Here is a 19,473-nt window from a genome sequence, read left to right as displayed (position 1 = left end):
CAGGCACCAGGCGTGGGTCGCGAGGTCACACGGGCACCAGGCGTGGGTCGCGAGGTCACACGGGCACCAGGCGTGGGGCGCGAAGTCCTGAGGGCGCCGCGCTGTTTCTGCTCTGTGTCATTCCTCCCAGTGACCACACTTCCTAAACCTGTTCCCATACCTTCCTGAGCCCTGAAGCATCTGTTTTTCAGCTTAATAGTTGAAACCTAAACCAACACAGAGAAAGTCCCAGAAGGCAGCTCTTCCTGCCCAGGGGTCCTGTGCCTGTGCTTTAATAAAATCATCATTTTGCACCAAAAAAAAAAAAAAAAACCTGGAAACAGCACCTATGGGCTGATCGGGAGGTGAGGTGGTCTGTGACTTTAGTTTTATAAATAACAAGTATCGTGTGACAAGGCTGTAGAGTTGTGACAAGAAGAGAGTTTACGGAACGGTTTCCCTTCTCACCCCCTAGCAGGGCTACGAGACCAAAGGACGGTTAAGTCAGAGGCTGGTGACAGTCAGGTGCTAAGACTCTTGGCCGAATACATATTCATGGCTTATGTCCTGCAAGCAAATATTGCCAAAGGCACGGATTCTGGCCATGACGTCTAGATCAAGGGGAAAGCAGGAAAATCACAGAGCACTGAAACCACTTTGATCCGGGGTCAGGACACCGCGGGCGAAAGGCTCCTGGCTGAGCAAAAGACTCCTCAGAAAACGAAATTGAGTTCTGTAGATTACAGACACCCGACTCGGAGCTCCTCGACACACCCCCGAAACAAAAGGCAAGTTTCTAAATTCTCATAGAAGTTTTAGTTAATGACTTATTTCAGTGCGTAGGTTTAATGCTGCTGGTGAAAAATTTTTTATTGCTAAAACTAATACAGCTTTTCTGTCTTATGACAAGTTTTTTTTTTTTTTTTAACACAACCTTGGATAAATCACAATCTCATCTCAATGATACTCAATGACTCAAAACCTCAATGACTGTGGGGTATTTCAAGATTCCACTTCTTCTACTAAATGCTATTGTCACTGCTGACAGCAGAGGGCAGTAGGGCGCAGTGAAGAGAAAACGGATGTAGAATCAGGCTCTAGCTGTGCGAACAGGCTGCTCCCTCCTCTCCACAGAGACCTGTTTCACCCCCTGTAAACTGAATGGGGAGGCTAAGTTTCTTCTGACCTGGTCTATAATAGAGGTTGGCAAAAGGACCCACGGATCAAATCTGGCGAACCACCTCCTCTCATATTGCACGCAATGGTATTTGCCATTTGTAAATATTGGAAAACTCCTAAAGGGTTACTACAGTTCATGAAACATACAAATTGTATGAAATTCAAATTTCAATGTCACAGCCATGTACTGCCTATGGCTGTGTCATTAACACAACAACAGTGTTGAATAGCTGCACAGTAGTGAGGGAGACCCACAAAGCCCAAAATATTTACTGTCTGGCTCCTTACAGAAAATTGGTTAAGATTACAGCAATGTGGGGGATCACCTTCTCGATGCATAGTACTCACTGGCTGTCTGACTCATAATCCCCAAAATGATCTGAGCACCTACTGGCAAAGGAATCATATTTTTAAAAAAAAGGACTTTAAGGGGCACCTGGGTGGCTAAGTCAGTTAAGTGTCCAACTCCTGAGTTTGGCTCAGGTCATGATCTCGGTTTGTGGGATCCAGCCCCGTGTCAGGCTCCACGCTGACAAGCTGCTTGGGATTCTTTCTTTCTCTCTTTCTCTCTCTCTCCCTCTCTGCCCCTCCCCTGCTACTCCCCTGCTTACACTCTCTCAAAAATAAACATTTAAAAATATACATTAAAGGGGCGCCTGGGTGGCTCAGTCGGTTAAGCGTCCGACTTCGGCTCCGGTCATGATCTCACGGTTCGCGAGTTCGAGCCCCGCATCGGGCTCTGTGATGACAGATCAGAGCCTGGAGCCTGTCTTTGGATTCCNGCTCTGTGCTGACAGCTCAGAGCCTGGAGCCTGTCTTTGGATTCCGTGTCTCCCTCTCTCTCTGACCCTCCCCTGCTCACGCTGTCTCGCCCTCTCTCTCAAAAATAAGTAAAACATTAAAAATTTTTTAAAAATTAAAAAATAAAAAAATAAAGAGTTCTTTCATAAAGGAAGGAAAGGAGGGAGGGGTGAAGGGAGGAGGAAAGGGGAGGGACAGGGTCTGCAGGGCTGTCTAAGGTGAAACAGAACATTGGCCAGAAGCTTAGGACTGATGGCCAACCTGGAGGTGTGCTTTATTCATTCTGGAAAATATTCTAAGACATTTTGAGCTGACCTTTAATAATTGGGGGTTTTATATAAAAATACAAATTTCCAACTTCTCTGGAATAACAGTTAAGATCTGGAAACCATGAGCCCACAATCCTGCAGGGCAACCACGGGCTGAGGCTCTGGAGATGGGCGTGTGCCCAGGGGTTCACCAGGCCCTGCCCCTCGACGGTCTGTCTCCCCAGCCCAGGGACTGCCTTTTACCATCAGGCTTAGTGTAGAAGGCTCTCTGTGGCCACGTCTCCGAGAAGACCAACAAAGGCCACGTTTCAAGAAAAATGAGGGGCGCCCAGGTGGATCGGTCGCTGAAGCGTCTGACTTTGGTTCAGGTCATGATCTCACGGTTCGTGGGTTCGAGCCCCATGTCAGGCTCTGTGCTAACAGCACCTCCCCCACTCATGCCCTGTCTCTCTCTCTCTCTCTCAAAACTAAACATAAAAAAAGAAAACTGGGAGTAAACCTGTTTCCTTGCGGAAGTAATAAAGCTCTTAAGTATGTAATAGGCAACCAGATAACATTTGGGTACCTAAAACTCAATTTAGATCACCGTTCCTTTCTTCACACTGGCCCAGCACCCCTCGCTTACATCCGCTCTCCAAATCCGTGTGGGCATTGGCTGAGCAGCCACCATAGGAAATGATGCAGCAGCCAAGAGCTCTGTACTGCTCAATATTCCAGGCCCTGTTCAGACCCTGTGTGGACATGTCTTCATTTAACCCTCAACAGGAACCTACAGGGAAGGTCGGTTCTGAGGTCACATCACAGATGAGGAAACTGACGCATCACAGTAAGTACTGGCCTAAAGCCTTGTGGCTCAGGAGCGGCAGAGCTGGGATTTGAGACTGGCAGCCTCATGCTTACCCACTATGCGACAGCAAGTGTCAATCAGGGCAAATTCTAAGGAGTGCTCTGGGGAGAGGACACATTATTGCTGACCGTACCCCATGCTCCAACATTGGAGCACGAAGTAATGTGAAAGGTATACTTTGGTAAGAAAAATGGTCTTTCAATTAAAAGAACATTCTTGATAAACAAACTATTCTGGAAGTTTTGCTGTGATAACCCAAGAGGCATCTAATCTTCACTCTGAAGGTCCTCTGGCCCCCTCTGCCCGCTGCAAGGAATGCCCTCCCATCTGGCCTTTGGGGACCAAGGTTCTCCTCTCTTGATTGTTAACAGCATAAATCCCACTGTCTTATCCATTGGAAATTTTAGGTTTGCTCCACTGCAGCGAAACCCCAGGAGCGCCTTTCAATTCCGTGGCGCTGGCCATCTAAAACCCAGCTGGTGTGGGCCCAACAGAAGCCCTGTGTCCCAGGGGACACCGCGCCCCCCACCCCACCCCCGCCGGAGGCTGACCTGTGCTCTTGTCCAGGAAGTCCATGGACTCCTCACTGGCGCTGAAGTGGCTCGACGTGGCCTTCTTCTCGGCATCCTGCTCCACATCGGAGCCCGTGTGCACCGAAGAGTTTGTACTCATGGGGGAGCGCGGCATGTCCGACAAGGAGATGCGACGGCCGGTGCCCCCGCTCAGCATCGGCTTGCTCATCAGGATCTTGGGCGACGCCGTCATGTCGAAGTTGAGCTTGACCTTCTCCTGCTTGTCGATCTTGGCGGCGCCGGCGCTGGGATTGCTGGGGTCGAGCAGCATTTGGTACTGGCTGTTGGGGGTGTAGGGCGTCCTGAAGGGAGAGTAGTTAAAAACCCCGAACTTCCTGCGAATGTTCTCCACGTACACCTCCATCTCTTGCATTGCACTGTTGAAGATGCTTTTCGTCTTTTTCACAGAAAAAGGAATTTCTTTAGACATGAGGTAGCAATTATTTATTGGAACCCAGGCCCTAGGAAGTGCAGAAGAGAGAGCAGAAGTCAACTTTGGTCCTTTCAGAGATTCTTTTTTTTTTTTAAAGTTTGTTACAAATCTATTTCACTGCGTTAAATGTACAACACACTATTGGTAAGCACAGGCACAGGCCGTAAGGCAGACCTCAACTGCTTATTCATCAGAACAGAAATTTTATGCCCAATGATCCTACCACCGTTCTACTCTCTGATTCTCTATTTGACTATTTTATGAAATACCTCCACAAAGTGGAATTTACGCAGAAGTATTTGTCTTTCTGTGACTGGCTGATCTCACTTAGCATGACGACCTCCAAGTTCAGCTATGTTGTCGTATCTTTTTTAAGGCTAAATACTATCCCACATGTATCTACCACGATTTCTTTATCTGTTCATCTGCCCATGGACATTCAGGGCGTCTCCAGAATGGTTTTTTCCTTAATGCCAACCAAATTAGCCTGGTTTGTTTGCCAAGGTTCTTAAATACATACTCTATTCTTTAAAACTGCCTTGGGGTGCACTTGGGTGGCTCAGTCAGTTAAGTATCCAACTTGGCCTCAGGTCACGATCTCGTAGTTTGTGGGTTTGAGCCCTGTGTTAAGCTCCATGCTGACAGCTCAGAGCCTGGAGCCTGCTTCGGATTCTGTGTCTCCCTCTCTCTCTGCCCCTCCCCTGCTCATACTCTGTGTGTTTCTGTCTCTCTCTCTCTCTCTCTCTCTGTGAAATAAACATACGTACATACATATAAGACTTGGTTTGGGGGCTCCTGGGTGGCTCAGTAGGTTAGACGTTTGACTTGATTTTGACTCAGGTAATGATCCCAGGATCGTGGGATTGAGCCCCATGTTGAGTTCCATGCTGAGCGTGGAGCCTGCTTAGGATTCTCGCTCTCCCTCTCCCTCTGCCCTTCCCCCGCTCATTCACTTGCTCTCTCTCAATAAAATTTTTTTGTTTATTATCTCTTTTGAGACAGAAAGAGAGAGCACAAGCAGAGAACTGAGGGGCAAAGAGAGAGGGAGACAGAATCCCAAGCAGACCCCGCATGGTCCGCACGGAGCCCAACTCAGAGCGCAAACTTATGAACCATGAGATCTTGACATAGGCTGAAATAAAGAGTCAGGGGCTTGACCAACAGAGCCACCCAGGGGGCCCTAGCCAAAAGAATTTTTAAATCACTCAGTTTGAATGGTTAATACGTGATTAGCCATTAGCACTTAATAGATATGTTCTTATGATGGAACATAAAGAGCAAACTTCAAACTTCGCTAAAACATTAAAAAGCTCATGGACTTAGTCACTTTAATCCATTACAAGCATAATAAATCCCCTCTTGGCTCTGGGTGGGTAGAGAGTAGGGAAACAGCCCGGCTTCCAGGACCACACCTCCAAACAGAGAAGTGGTCCCAAGCCCAACTCTATGCTCAGACACCAGATTTCGCATCTCTCGTAACCTGGGGTTCTCCGAGGCACTAGAAGGAAACCCTGGAAAACCGTAAACCTACAAGGAGGTGCATGACTTTGAATGTGAGAGAATTCACGTGGAAACTGTCCAAAGAACAGCCTCCACCCCCCACCCACATTCTCAGGTGGTTCTGCCTTCCTCCCTTCCACCACCCACATCCCAGCATGCCCTGCAGAGATCTCACAAGAACACGAGCTGCTTTTCTGGAATTCATGGCCAAGCGGCTGCAGGCAGGAGGAGGCTGTCTAACCTGCCACCACTCGGGGTCCGAGGCACAGCCCATACGCGGACAGAAAGATGGACCATGTGCCACTGGATTCCCCAGCCTCCATCCCGTTTGTGGCTGGGAATCCAGTGGGAACGAACATTTCCAAGGAGGCCTTTTGGACTTCAAATACCATAAAGTCAAGCCAGACACAAAGCAACGGGGAGCAGAGTGGACAGTGGGGACGCGAAGCGCCGCAGCGAGTCCAACGCGAGCATCGTCCACATGGGGGCGTCGCAAGCGCTGCGACGGGCCCCACGCTGCCCCGTCTTCCAGTGTTTTAAAGAGAAGCAAGAAATGTGGACCACTCAGATTACAGTTTACCCACATTTCTAACGCTGGAATCTCCTTCCTGTTTTGAAGACAAAGTGGCCCGGAGAAATAAAGCGTGTGCGTGGGGTGAAATCCAGGGCACAGGATGGAGGTTTGCAACTCATGGTGATAATGGGGTCGTGACACAAGCTAAAATCAAACACCCCAAAAATATCTAACTGCTCTCTCAGCGTGCTGTAAATCACCGGCTTCCGATCCACCCCAACTAGCGGCTGTCATCCTGCAGACACCTGAGGGATCACAGCTGCGGCCAGACCGAACAGGGCAGGAGGCAGGTGCCCTCTGGGTGAGAGTCTGCAGCTAAAACACCTGGGTGAGCGGATGTCTGGACTACACAGGACAGATCTGAGGAGCGGCCGGGGTCCCCCAGCTGCTCCCGACAAAGGGCTTCCCTTTCCCTAAGCTGGCCTCAGCTCTACATCGATAAAATGGAGGCTGAGCCCCTCCCTGGAGGAAGGTCAAGGGGAGCAAATGAAATGTACCTAGACCAGTCCCCGCAGTACCAGGACCTCACCAGCCAGCTGGCCTCTGGCCACTATCATTGTGTCCCCCCCATTCTGTCTAGGGTGGGACCTTAACTGTCTTCTGCCAGGGTCTGAAGCGCCTTCAATGAAGGTGCCTGCCAAGGGAGTTCAGCAATGTATTTCCTTCCTTCTAACAGGCCCAGGACACAGTTAAAGAGAAACTACATTTGCTTAACAAAAGAGAGTCTCTGCAGCCAGTGTCCTGACAGGCCACAGAGTCACACGGCTGAGCTACTCCCTACTCTGGGCCTCAAGGTTTCTTCTCAAGTCAAATGGGAATAAATCAGCTTCTGCAAAAAGCACTGAAAACAGCGCCCGCTGCATAAAAAGCACTCAATTCTGGCCAGCTCACTCTTCTGTAGCTCTGAAGGCATTTCGTTAAATATCTCCTGGATTTTCATACAGTATTGTGTGTAGGTGTCTGTGAAATCCAATCCCAAGAAGGCAAAAATGTTTCAAGGACAAAAAGCATACTAAGAGACTCTCCAGAACATGCCTTGATCTGTACAAGAGCCGCCCCGGGCTTGCTCCGTCATTTATTAACTTAACGATGAACACGTGACAGGCCGTGACATTTCTTACTCTGCTCTCCTGACCTATTTTGCTTACACAGTACCAGGCTGAGGTTCTGCTCCACAAGCCCAGAGCTGCTCCCTGAGAAAGAGACAGCCTATCCATTCTCTGTAGCCTCTGCAACGAGCTGCTGGGTGTGACCAGTTTCCGCTTTAAGAACATCTCCTGGGAGGAAGGGATGCTCTTCCTTTTAGGTTTCCCCCAAGCTCTCAGTGACTTCATTCCTGCACCACCCAATCCATCCCGACAGAGTGGCCTCAATCACTGCCCCCAAGGGGCTCCCCTCACTCAAAATGAGGCAACAGCTGGGCACATTCCCTCCGAAAGAGAGCAAAAGACACAGCAGGGGTCAGGCAAAGCTCACGAACACCCGACGTGGGCTGCTGGCTTTTTTCACCAACACGGGGGGCCCGCTTCCACGACAGCCCCTACCCTGAACCAACCTACGCCAGCCAGTTCTGGGGAAATGGCCTCAGGAACAGGGCTGGCAGAGCTCATGCCCCACCCCACCCCAAGCCACCATGCAGAGCTGACAGGCAGGAGTAAGATGTCCGTGCAGAGTGGGCTCAGCGGAGAGCAATATCAAAGACTCTAAGAGTCTGGCGCGTGACAGCAGGCACCGGCCTCCCCCACCCGCCTATATCCTAAGTATAACACGGGTTATATTACAGACGAGAATAATCCCAAATCATCAAGAGTGTTAACACTTTGCCATGCTATCATGACGTACAACCAGACACGCATTCTTCTTACTCTTCGCATTCCTCTTACTCTTCGAGAAAAAGGCCAACCCTGACCACAGCCCTGTGACCCAGACCCTGCCCCCTACCCCCCCATCTCTTACCACCCTCCTCCTCCCCGCTCCTGTCCAAACCACACCGTGCTCCTGGCCTTCCCCAAGCACAGCAGGCTGGCTCTCCCCGGCCCTCCACCCAGATCTCTAAGCCCCCACCCAGAGACCACCCTGCCTGCTACTCGGTATTATCTGTCTTCCCCACTAGGATGCCGGCCTTCAGATGGGCAGGGACAACGTCCGCTGGCTCACTCCCATACAACGGCATCCAGCACGGGGCCGGAACCACAGCAGCACCAAAAGATTTCCAGCAAAGAGGTCAAAATCAAATAAAGCAAACTACTTCCTATCGGTTTGATAAGGACCATCACAGCTAATTTCCACTCTGCCTCCAGACAACAGATTTCCAGTAAATGATTTCGCAGCTTACTTTATCATTCAGTCTTCTGTCTTCCTTCGCAAGGCAACAAGCAAAGTGAACAGAGTAATAGTTCCGATTCTGGTGTTTGGAATTACAAACTGCATTTTCTGTATATTCTGAGGGTGTGATAGTTTTTAGAATACATTTAAAAAAAAAATTTTTTTTTTTTTTAAATTTAAGTTTATTTATTTATTTTGAGAGAGAGCACAAGCTGGGGAAGAGCAGAGAAAGGGAGACAGAATCCCAAGCAGGCCCCACGCTGGCAGCACAGAGCCCCAGTGCAAGACTCGAACTCATGAACTAGGAGAGCGTGACCTGAGCTGAAATCAGGAGTCAGATGCTTAACCGGCAGAGCCACCCAGGGGCCCCTAGAATCTGTGTTTTCAGTATTCTCCCCAACACACTCACTTTTTCAAACTGCTTGGTAGCACTTTGCTGCCTCACTGAATCCTCACATGACTTGCTAAAAAAGAGAACTAAGGTATTAACCACCGCTCACCTGGGTCTACTTGCTGTTCTCAAGCCCGTAGGATAGGGAACCGCTAAGAGCTAGAACAATTCATGTCCCTGTGAGCGAAGGAGAGGGGAGCACAGAAAGGCTGGGTGCGGGGAGGGCTCACACCTGTTAACAACAGCCACCTCTTAACAATTTCCTATTTGGCTTCAGAGAAAAGGCAACGGGAGGGAACCACCCAGCACAATGACAAGAGATTCATTTACTGGCAATCCGAGGAAATGCTTCTGATCCCTGAAAGCGTTATTTCGAAGAGCAATTTGCACGGTGGTTTAATTTACTCTGCAAAATCTAAAAGGAACAGCCCCGCTTAAAATAGCTGTGGAACCTATTCCTGTGCCAGTTTCGTCAACAAAACTACGGAAGCCTGATTCTTCTCAACGTACCTGAAACAATGGGAACCCACACACATTCTCAGGCTTAACGCAGCACAGGACAGGATTTTTAACTGCAAGATCCCCCGACTGGTGTCATGACGATAAACAACAACATAACCCCTCCGCCCCTGCTCGCGGCCACGATACAGTCATCAAAGGTTCAGTTAAAGCTACCCGTCTGCAGCTCGGTTTAACGCCCACCTGTCATGTTGTCCAAAGAAACGGGCATCAACCTGCCCGTCTTTGTCCCTCAGAGCTTTTGCAGGCCAGAATGGAAACCCCTTCAGTTTTGCCCAGACCAAAGGATGTGGATTGCTCTGGGAAAAGAGAAACAAAACCAGAGTTTGTATGCACGTGACAGAAAGGCACACAATACACACAGCTTGCTATATGCAAACACAGCGAGGCCACCGGCTACGCGAGACCGCTTCCAGGCAGGGTCTCCCGAAGGGGCTTCCCTAGGAGCGCGTGAGCCCAGGAAGCCCCAGGCGAAGCTGGTTCTGGGGGTGAACGTCGAAATAGGGAAGAACCAACCACAGACCAGATCAGGCTTGGACCCTGGCCACATTGCTCATTACTGAGGTGGCCGTGAGCAAGTGCCCCCCTTTCCCTGTAACAAGGAGACAGCAAGGTCTACACCCTCTGTTAAGTTGGAGGATTAAATGTGCATTATAACTAGCACGTCATAAGGGCAGTATTAGCCACCTTCGTTCTTTCTCGAGGGCTGCACAGAGCCTTAACTGTTCAGGTGTTTAATCCCCAAAGGCAGCAAGACAGGTAAACTATGTTTGACTTTTCCACTTTACTTACCCAATCTCGTCCCCCCATGCCCCCCCCCATGAGCTCCAGCCCTGCCTCCACCCCAAGAACTCCTTCTCTCTGCACATCACTGGCTTGGAAACTGCAGATCCATGAGGAAAACAGGGTGATTTTCCTCTTCCCATGCCTCACCCCAAACCACCACTTGGGAGAGACCATAACGTCAATCCAGAGAGGGCTTTCCAATTGTCTCAAAACAGATTCGTCAAAGAATACACTTCTTCATGACTCTCATCCCCTTTTTCCACGCTACCCTGGGGTACCCTCTCCCTGATGAACTCCATTCTATGGTCTACCCTGCAGTCTGCTCTGGGGCTAATAAACCCAGGAAGTCACAGTGCTCCCTCTGGCACATCAATTTCAGCCCCAGAGGCTTTTTCCACCTGGGTTCCTTTCACTCTGCCATAACATCATCGGTTTAAAAAAAAAAAAATCTTCTCCCAAAGTTTCATCGAATAAGGCACTTGGAGAAGGTGGCCTTGGGCGGTCATGTAAGGCATCAGTTCCGAAAAGGAAGTAAGGAAAGGAAATGCAACTTACACAAGGCTCACAAAACCAGTTATCTCGTTTTTGGCAAGCAGCTAGGTAACACTCCGGACATACTTCAATTTCATTCATCTGTAAAACAAAAGTATGTTAGGATGTATCACCCAGGAAACTCACACCTGGACGCCCCTGAGAAATGCATGAGGATATTAGCAGTTAAGATTAGCTAAGACAAGCCCCACGGTGGGGACCACCTCAGAGCGGGATCCAAGTACCTCTCATCAACCCCCAAGCTCCCTGCACCCAGCCCAAGCCACCACCAGCTCTCTCCGGGCCACATCTGGACCAGCTTCCACCCTTGTTCCCACCGCGGTCTACCCCACAGCAGCCAGATCTTGTACATCTTGTACATCTGACAGGTGGTTGTGGCAAATGGCACCTAGGAGGTACGGGACGGTCCCTGGGGCAAAGGATTCTCCAGAGGAAATGTTAGTCGTACAAGGCTGAGAAACTAACAAGGAAATCTAAACTCCAGATTAGCTCCTCCTTCAACACCGAGTGTGACCAGGCCCCAGCCCGCCTGCCTCTGCCCCCCAAACACCTCCAGCCACCCTGGCTTCTGCTGGCTGTGCTCAATTCTCACCCAGCGGCAGTCACACTGACCAGGGCAGGTGCTACTTTTATCTAAACCGGCAACAATCTCAAAATTATGTCATTTATCGACCTTTGAAAAAGTACATTCACCTAGGGACCTAAGTACGTATACCTAAGTACAACTTAGAACCCAGAAGCCCCCCCTTCTTGGATCTCAGTTCAGGCTCCAGCATTTACTAGCTCTGTAACTTTAAGAACAGTTGCTTAACTGTTATAGGAGAGAAATGAAAACTGCCTTAGGTGACACAGTGATCGATACCCTGGTTAACATTTATCAGAGATCTATGCTGGGGTCGTGAAAATGTTCTACGGGTACCAATTCATTCATTCCTCAGTACTAATTCATTCATTCCTCGCACCCTCCAGAGGCAGGCCTGCTATTTCCCCCATACCACAGACGGAAAACATGAAGCCCCAGGAAGTCAAGAAACCTGCCCAAGGTCTCACTGCAGCAAAGGGGCGGGACCAGGATTTGAACACAGGCAAACGGGCTCCAGAGCTGACATGTTTCATCTGTCACCGCCCTGCTCAGTGCTACTCTCTCCTCACCATCATCACAGACTTGTTTTCCTCTTTATCTCTGAATCATGTAAGGTGCCAGATACTCGGCAAGCATTACTCTAATAACTTTATTATTATAACTGACTAACTCAATGGTCAATGAATAAAGGACTGAATAAAGGAGCAAACAAATAAATGAATGAATGAATGGTGGCATGTACCTCCTGTTCCTAATCACCCTACGTGTGGGCTCCTCCAAAGGTACTGGCGAGAATAAAGGGGTAACTTAAGGTCCAGGGCAGCCTGGCGTTGGGAGCCCACAGAGCTGCAATGTATTACCAACGGGTAGATTTAGAAATCTAGACACAAAGGACCTGCGTCCAGAAAATCCCACCTGGAGGTAACCCACCGACTAAACACCTAGGCTTTAGCTCCCAAACCCAGGGAAACAAAGGAACCCCACAGGGAACACAACTGGACAACTCACTCATACAAAACTCCAAACCAACAATGAACAGATCGAAAACGGTCTATCGTCACTTGTCATCAGAAATGTGCAAACCAGGGGCGCCTAGGTGACTCAATCAGTTAAGTGTCCCACGATGGCTCAGGTCATAATCTCACAGTTTGTGGGTTCGAACCCCGCGTCGGGCTCTTTGCTAACAGCTCAGGGCCTGAAGCCTGCTTTGGATTCTCTCTCCCTCTCTCTCTGAACCTCCCCCTCTCACAATGTCTCTCAAAAATAAATAAAAACTTAAAAAAAAAAGGAAAAAAAAATTTAAAAAAAACTTAAAAAAAAAGGAAACGTGCAAACCAAAATCACAACGAGATCCCACTGTTTTACTGATCGCATTGCAGGGAAAATACAGATACACCTATTTTTAAAATTAGAACTTTCAAAATTGGAAAGGACACAGAAAAACTACCCAGAGTGTTATACATGTTGCTGCAGCTTTCCTAGAAATCAATCAGGAAGGCTACATAAAGCCTTTGCTCTGTGTACAGACTTAGACCTGGTAGATGCCTTTCTAACAATTGTACTGAGAAAATCATCCTAACAGCCGCAAAAAATTCAGTTCTTCCTGTGTGTTTAACTACCTGGGAAAACAATCAAAATGAAAGATACTGATTACACAACACTCTCTATAAAAATATTTAGAAAAAGGGGCACCTGGGTGGCTCAGCCGGTTAGACAGCCGACTCCGGATTTCAGCTCAGATCATGATCTCACAGTTCATGAGTTCAAGCCCCGCATCTGGCTTTACACCATGATGGAGCGGATTCTCTACCTCCGTCTCTCTGCCCCTTCCGTGTACAATCTCTCTTTCCCCCAAAACATTTTTTGTTTTATCTAAAAAAAATATGTAGAGGGGTGCCTGGGTGGTTCAGTTGTTTAAGCCTCTGACTGCAGCTCAGGTTATAATCTCACAATCTGTTGGTTCAGGCCCCGCATCAGGCTCTGTGCTGACAGAGTGGCTCAGTTGGTTAAGTGTCCGACTTCAGCTCAGGACATAATCTCATGGTCTGTGGATTTGAGCCCCTCATCGGGCTTTGTGCTGACAGCCAGCTCAGAGCCTGGAGCCTGCTTCGGATTCTGTGTCTCCCTCTCTCTCTGCCCCTCCCCCACTCGTGCTTTCTGTCTCTCTCTCTCTCAACTAAACATTAAATAAAGATATGCAGAAATGGACATATCCTATGATATCCAAATGTTTTCCTTACGAATGAATGAATGAATGAATGAATGAATCAAGTGCACAACATGTTGAAGTCCTCACAGGTCAGTTTCTCACCCTTACAATGGGGTTGAACAAAGCGTCCCTGGTACCACTTCTGCTCCCTGCCTATCCCATAACCACTAGAGCCTCAGGGCAGGCCTAGGAGGTGCGCTTCTTCCACACCATCAAAACCATGGGTATTTCTTTTTTTTTTTTTTTAATTTTTTTAATGTTTTATTTATTTCTAGGAGAGAGAGAGAGAGAGAGAGAGAGACAGCGTGAGCAGGGGAGGGTCAGAGAGAGAGGGAGTCACAGACTCTGAAACAGGCTCCAGGCTCTGAGCTGGCAGTCAGCACAGAGCCCGACGCGGGGCTCGAACCCACGAACCGCAAGATCATGACCTAAGCGAAAGTCGGACGCTTAACCGACTAAGCCACCCAGGCGCCCCAAAACCATGGATTTCTAAGAGGGACTGACTTCCCAGGACTCTGAAGGCCACTCCCTGAGAAACAGTCAAAGCCTTTCCCCCCAAACATGATTAAAACCCAAACATCTTCCCCAAGAAAACTAAAAGGGGTCTGGCGCAATTTGGCCACAGACTGTGGGGTGAAGGAATTAAGAAACCGATCTACGCAAGCAAGAAAACTCAAGATGCCACGGTCTTGACCGTGACTCAAGCCTGAATAACAAAAGTTCATTTCCACCTCCCTAAGACCACGGCTAAGACAGTGTCGATTTCCAGCATACGCAGCTGGGGCGATCCCGTCGGTCACTTTTACTTTTCCTTGAAGAGAGGGGGCACGGTCTATGCCTCAACAAATTCCAAAACTGCCCCTACTACCCACGAAGGGACTCTGCAATTAGAAATCCGCCATGCCAGCCCCTCAATCTGGATGCATTTAAAACAGGACAGTGAGAAACACATACCTCATGCTCACAGATTTTGATGACTACTTTCGCTATCTGTGTCAATTTGTGATTTCCTAAGGGAATAAGAAAATATGATTAATTCAAATGGAAACATGTTTGTGACACCTGGCTTCAGGATTATACTTCCTCTAACAACCTTTCAACTTGCTCTTCCCCCAGGGTTAAGCTTTTAAAGGCTAAAAAAACAGAAGATCCTGGCTACTAACAGCAGTTCGAATTATGTGACTTTTCCCATAAACACTGACCAATCTTTGGTTGTTTCAATGTCGTCTCTGAAACTGAACAATTTGTGTGGGATTCCTATAGTTCACAGATGATCATCTGGTAGATGCTTTTATATTCAAAAGGCTCCAATTGGTGGAAAGGAGCCTTAGTCACCCATTGTTCCAGACTCCAGCCCATGAAGGGTAACAGGGGAGAGAAAATAATTGAGTAGCTCTGCTGTGCCTGGTGCATCGAAATACATTTTCTTATTAACTCAAGAAGCTCTATCAGAAAGCAGGAATGAATGTTCCCATTTCCTTAATGAGTACACCAAGGCTCAGGATTCCTTTACACAAGACTACTTGGCTAATGAGCTGAAAATCTGCCCCAGATCGAACTCTAAATCCCTCACCTTTGCTAAACCAGAAGACAAGATTACCAAAAAGAAAACTATGCTTTCTTCAAACATTATGGTGTCTTCAAAAATTATAAATTTGTTGACAAAAAGATTTTATACACACACACGCACACGCACACACACCTACATTTCTGTGTGTGTGCCTTAAAACTCAAGAGAGCTGCTAACTTTGTCCAGTGGCGATCCCCTCAGACCAGAAAGAAGTTCCCCATTCCCTAGTCTCTACTCTCTGCTTGGCCAATGGCCAACCTGGCTTATGCTAATTTTCTGCCACCTAATCTCATTCACTTTTTAGGTGATCTTACCCAGCCTTTCTATATATTTGAGTTTATAATCTTTACACAGATTTTCAACCAAGCCCCTCTTTGCCTCTTTCTCCCCTCCCCACATGTCTGGCCTGCTACTGAGCTAATAATGTAAAACATGTGCTTTCAGCAGACACCCACCCACTCATACATTTTCCTTTACACATGAGCTAACAATCTACACTAGGACTATAGAGGAAGAAGACAGGGCATCTGCTCTTAAAGATCTTACATCCTTAAGGGGGAAAAAAAAGATCTTACATCCTGTTAAGGAACTCAAACAAATGAGAATAGCACCGTCCAGGAAGTGTGAGAAACGCTACCATGGGGAAGCACAGGTACTGTGACATCTAACAGGAGTACTTTGTATGGTCTGGGTCACAAGGGAAGGCACTTCAGAGAACTGACAGGCTGACACTGAAGGATACAAGAAAGTCATCAAGGCAGAATGTTCTAGCAGAGAATAAGAGGAACAGAATGGAGCAGGACACTGAGAGCTCTACCTGGCCGGAAGGTAGAGAGGACTGTGAGAGAAGGTAGGGTGCCTCGAGAGGAGATTTTAATGGAAATCCTCTTCCATTTGTCCAGAAGACTCAATCCACAAAAACACAACTGACAAACGTTATCCAGGATACCAAGAACTCCTAAAATGCAGTAATGAAAACACAAACCACCCCGTTTTTGAAATGAACCAAAGATCTGAATACATATTTTACCAAAACATATGCAAATGACTAAGAAGCACATGAAAAGATATGCAACACCATTAGTCATAAGGAAAGGCGAATTAACACCATGGTAACTGTTCATACTTTCAAGAATGACTAAAATTAAAAAGACAGACAATACCAAGTGCCGAAAAGGACACAAAACAACGAAGTCTCTCCCAAACATGGCTAAAAGAGTGTAAAAGATACAACCAGTTTGCAGAAGGTCTGCCGAGATGTCTTGTAAATTTAAATATAAACCTATGAGCAGCACCACCACTTCCTAAATATTTCCCCACGAGAAATCAAAGTGTATTTCCACGCAAAGACCTGTACAAGAATGTCTGCAGCGGCTCGATTCCTAACAGCCCCAAAATGAAAACAACTCAAATATCCTTCAGCATCGACAAAGGGAATGATCAATAAATTGTGGGTTGGTATGACAAAAAAAAAAAAAGCACTCACAGCAACAAAAAGGAACAAAACCACTGAGGCAAACATGCATGAATTTCCACCCCCCAAATTTACACTGCGTGAAATTAGTGAGACACAGAAGAGTGCGCTCGATGACTCCGTTTTATATGAAATTCTACACTATATACAACTAATCTATGAGGACAGAAAGCACAGAGGAAGGTGCATTTGCTGGTATGGGGCAAGTAGATATCAACTGTTATCTTCAAATGCACAGTCACCATACCCTACTGACAAACATTAGCAATCTGTACACAAATGTCCTCAGTTATTGGCCCTGGCACGTAGAAAAAAGAGCAAGATTTTTTAGGAAAAGGTCGGAGAATGGGCAGAACACGCTCCTAGTTAGGAGCCACCTAAGCCACTCACCTCCGTTATAAATGATACAGTTGTGCAAAATCCACTTGGCGTCGGCCAGGAACGCTTCCGTACAACCATACATTTTCTTTTTAGCGTTCTGGGGAGAACAAGCCAAGGAGCATAATAACCCAGGAGTCTATACAGGCCGCAGCCAATTAACACCTGTGTCCCCACGTCATTTTCTTTCTTCTTTCTCCCCTCCCCCGCACATCATTTCCTCAGCAGTCATTTGCCACATTAATGAATGCTTTTACCCATTTCCCAGGATGCTCTTATATTCGAGATCTATAATTCTATAAAAATGAAGTCCCTGAATTCATCACAGTAACTTGAATTTTTCCTCTCCTATAAGCAACCGTCATTAATCAAGCAGCCCCTTCCAATAACCCAGAATATTTTATATGTTTATGACTAATTGTAATAGTCTCACGTAAGCCTTGTGATGGAGCCCTTAATAAGACACACTTACTATGATCCTGCTGTTACACACAGGGACACTAAGCAATGGTCACATTAAGGAACTTCTCCAAAGCTCCAAAGCTATGAACTTACAAAGCTGGGCTTCCAACCTGTCTTTTTTTTAAAGTCTTCTTTATCTAAATACCATAAGGGTGTATGCAACTTTCAAAACATGTTTGACTCAGCGTTTGGAGGTCAGCAATAAAAACAATAAAATGTTTTCTCCGGATCCATGCTCTTCTTTATCCATATTTTGTGCCAAAAATTTGAAACTCAGCACCAGAGTGATGTGCATAATCTAAAGCAGTCCAAGAAAAACTTTCAGCATGGAATTTTAGCCTGAACTTTTAAAAAACATCTTCAGGCATTAAAGACCTATCCGTATCAGGAGAATACGTTCTAGGGAGCCACATCTTTATCAGCAATCTGAAGGTTTCCCCAACACTTAATTTTCTCTTTCCTCCTTCCTTCTGCCCTCATTAGCACCTCTGGGAGAAAGAGAAGGGGAAGTAGGCCTCAAATCAATCAAGTCACTAATGCGTAGAAGTGTGACTTTTTCAGGTATAAAGCCGCAATCACCAGCAGAAGTAATATTTAGAGCTGATCAGTGGAATTCAGCACTTCATTGCAATCCTTGGAAGAATGTTACAGAAGGTGTGGGATCGAGAGTTCTTCCAGCCAAATAAAAATGGTGCAGGGGAAAGGTAGAGAAACCATCTAACTTGAGATGGGGCACAGGAAGTGAGGAAGGGTCTTTAGGCATCTCGATAATTCAGGCCTACAACGGTGAGGTTCTCTGATGAAGGCCAACCTTTTCCAATGTACAGAGATCCATAGGATGGAAGATGTATTCTGCATAGTCAGGATGCTGTTCCAATGGAACCGGCTTCTGGAATGCATCTGTCTATAAAAGAAAGAAAAGAGGCACACACACACACACAGACACACACAAGCCCATCATTACTGAGGAAGACAAAACATTCACAGCAACAAAGTACTTTTCAAATGGAGACCACTTTTCAGAGAATCCAGTTCTATGGGTTTCCATAAAGAATGACCTCTTGGGGAGGGCCAGGCTGGTTCAAGTTCTAGTTCTGCCTGGTTATCAATAATCATGGGAGCTGTTTTTGATTTGAGATGCCTGCCTAGCTCGTGACTAGGCACATGCTCGAGCATGTGACTCTTGACTTATAGGAGTTGTAAGTTTGAGCCCCACATTGGGTGTAGACATTACTTAAGAGTAAAAACTTGGAGCACCAGGATTGAGCAGCTGAGCATCAATTCTGGATTTTGGCTCAAGTCATGATCTCATGGTTCATGAGTTCGAACCCTACATCCAGCTCTGCGCTGGCGGTGCAGGGCCTGCTTGGGATTCCCTGCCTCTCCCCTGCTCATGTATGCAGTCTCTCTCTCTTCTCTCTCTCTCAAAATTAAAAATGTATATATTTGAAAATAAAATCCAGGGCGCCTGGGTGGCTCAGTCAGTTAAACATCTAACTTTGGCTCAGGTCATGATCTCACGGTTCACGAGTTCGAGCCCCTCGTCAGGCTCTGTGCCGACAGCTCAAAGCCGGGAGCCTGCTTCGGATCCAGTGTGTCCCTCTCTCTCTGCCCCTCTCCCGCTCATTCTCTCTCTCAAAAATAAACAAAAAATATTTTTAAAAAAAATAAAAATAACATCTTAAACTCTTAAAATCAATCTATCAACATCTAAAAGATTTAATGAGACACCCCATGATACTCAAGTGAGGCATCCGAAAGGCTATCCTGTGCTGGCAGGAGCACTCTTTTGCCCAGAAGGAAAGCGTGTGGCCATTCCAAGTTAAAAAGATGCTTTAGTATCATCAGCAACTTTCCACCCTGATTGATTTTATATCAAAATTTCTCACAATTTATGTGAGAAATTAATCCTTTCTTCGATTTTTCTTTTTGGTTTATAATTCTACAGTGTTGACAAGTCTACATGAATCTATTCTTTTTGTAAACAGTCCTCAGCAGATATCATTTAGCCTGTAAAAAAGCAGGAAGTAATTCCTTGCCGCTCAACATAAAAACGACTCTACAGTCCAA

The 19,473-nt window shown here is 46.9% G+C and overlaps 1 protein-coding gene across 17 annotated transcripts in view; it reads right to left on the bottom strand.

The window, feature by feature from the left end:
• ZMYND8 (zinc finger MYND-type containing 8) overlaps positions 1-19,473 on the bottom strand; it is a 133,163-nt gene that overhangs the window by 50,365 nt on the left and 63,325 nt on the right. For all 17 annotated transcript variants that reach the window (XM_077766119.1, XM_077766034.1, XM_077766071.1 and 14 more), the window contains 6 exons: positions 18,215-18,307; positions 16,954-17,041; positions 14,474-14,529; positions 10,731-10,808; positions 9,573-9,688; positions 3,627-4,108 (listed from right to left, as the gene is read on the bottom strand). In XM_077766119.1, coding sequence (XP_077622245.1) covers positions 3,627-4,108; positions 9,573-9,688; positions 10,731-10,808; positions 14,474-14,529; positions 16,954-17,041; positions 18,215-18,307 — 913 coding nt within the window. The remainder of the gene's footprint in view (positions 1-3,626; positions 4,109-9,572; positions 9,689-10,730; positions 10,809-14,473; positions 14,530-16,953; positions 17,042-18,214; positions 18,308-19,473) is intronic.

Source organism: Crocuta crocuta, unplaced genomic scaffold (genome assembly GCF_008692635.1).
Source record: "Crocuta crocuta isolate KB4526 unplaced genomic scaffold, BGI_CrCroc_1.0 scaffold71, whole genome shotgun sequence".
Classification (NCBI taxonomy): Eukaryota; Metazoa; Chordata; class Mammalia; order Carnivora; family Hyaenidae; genus Crocuta; species Crocuta crocuta.
This window is presented reverse-complemented; position numbering and strand designations above follow the sequence as displayed.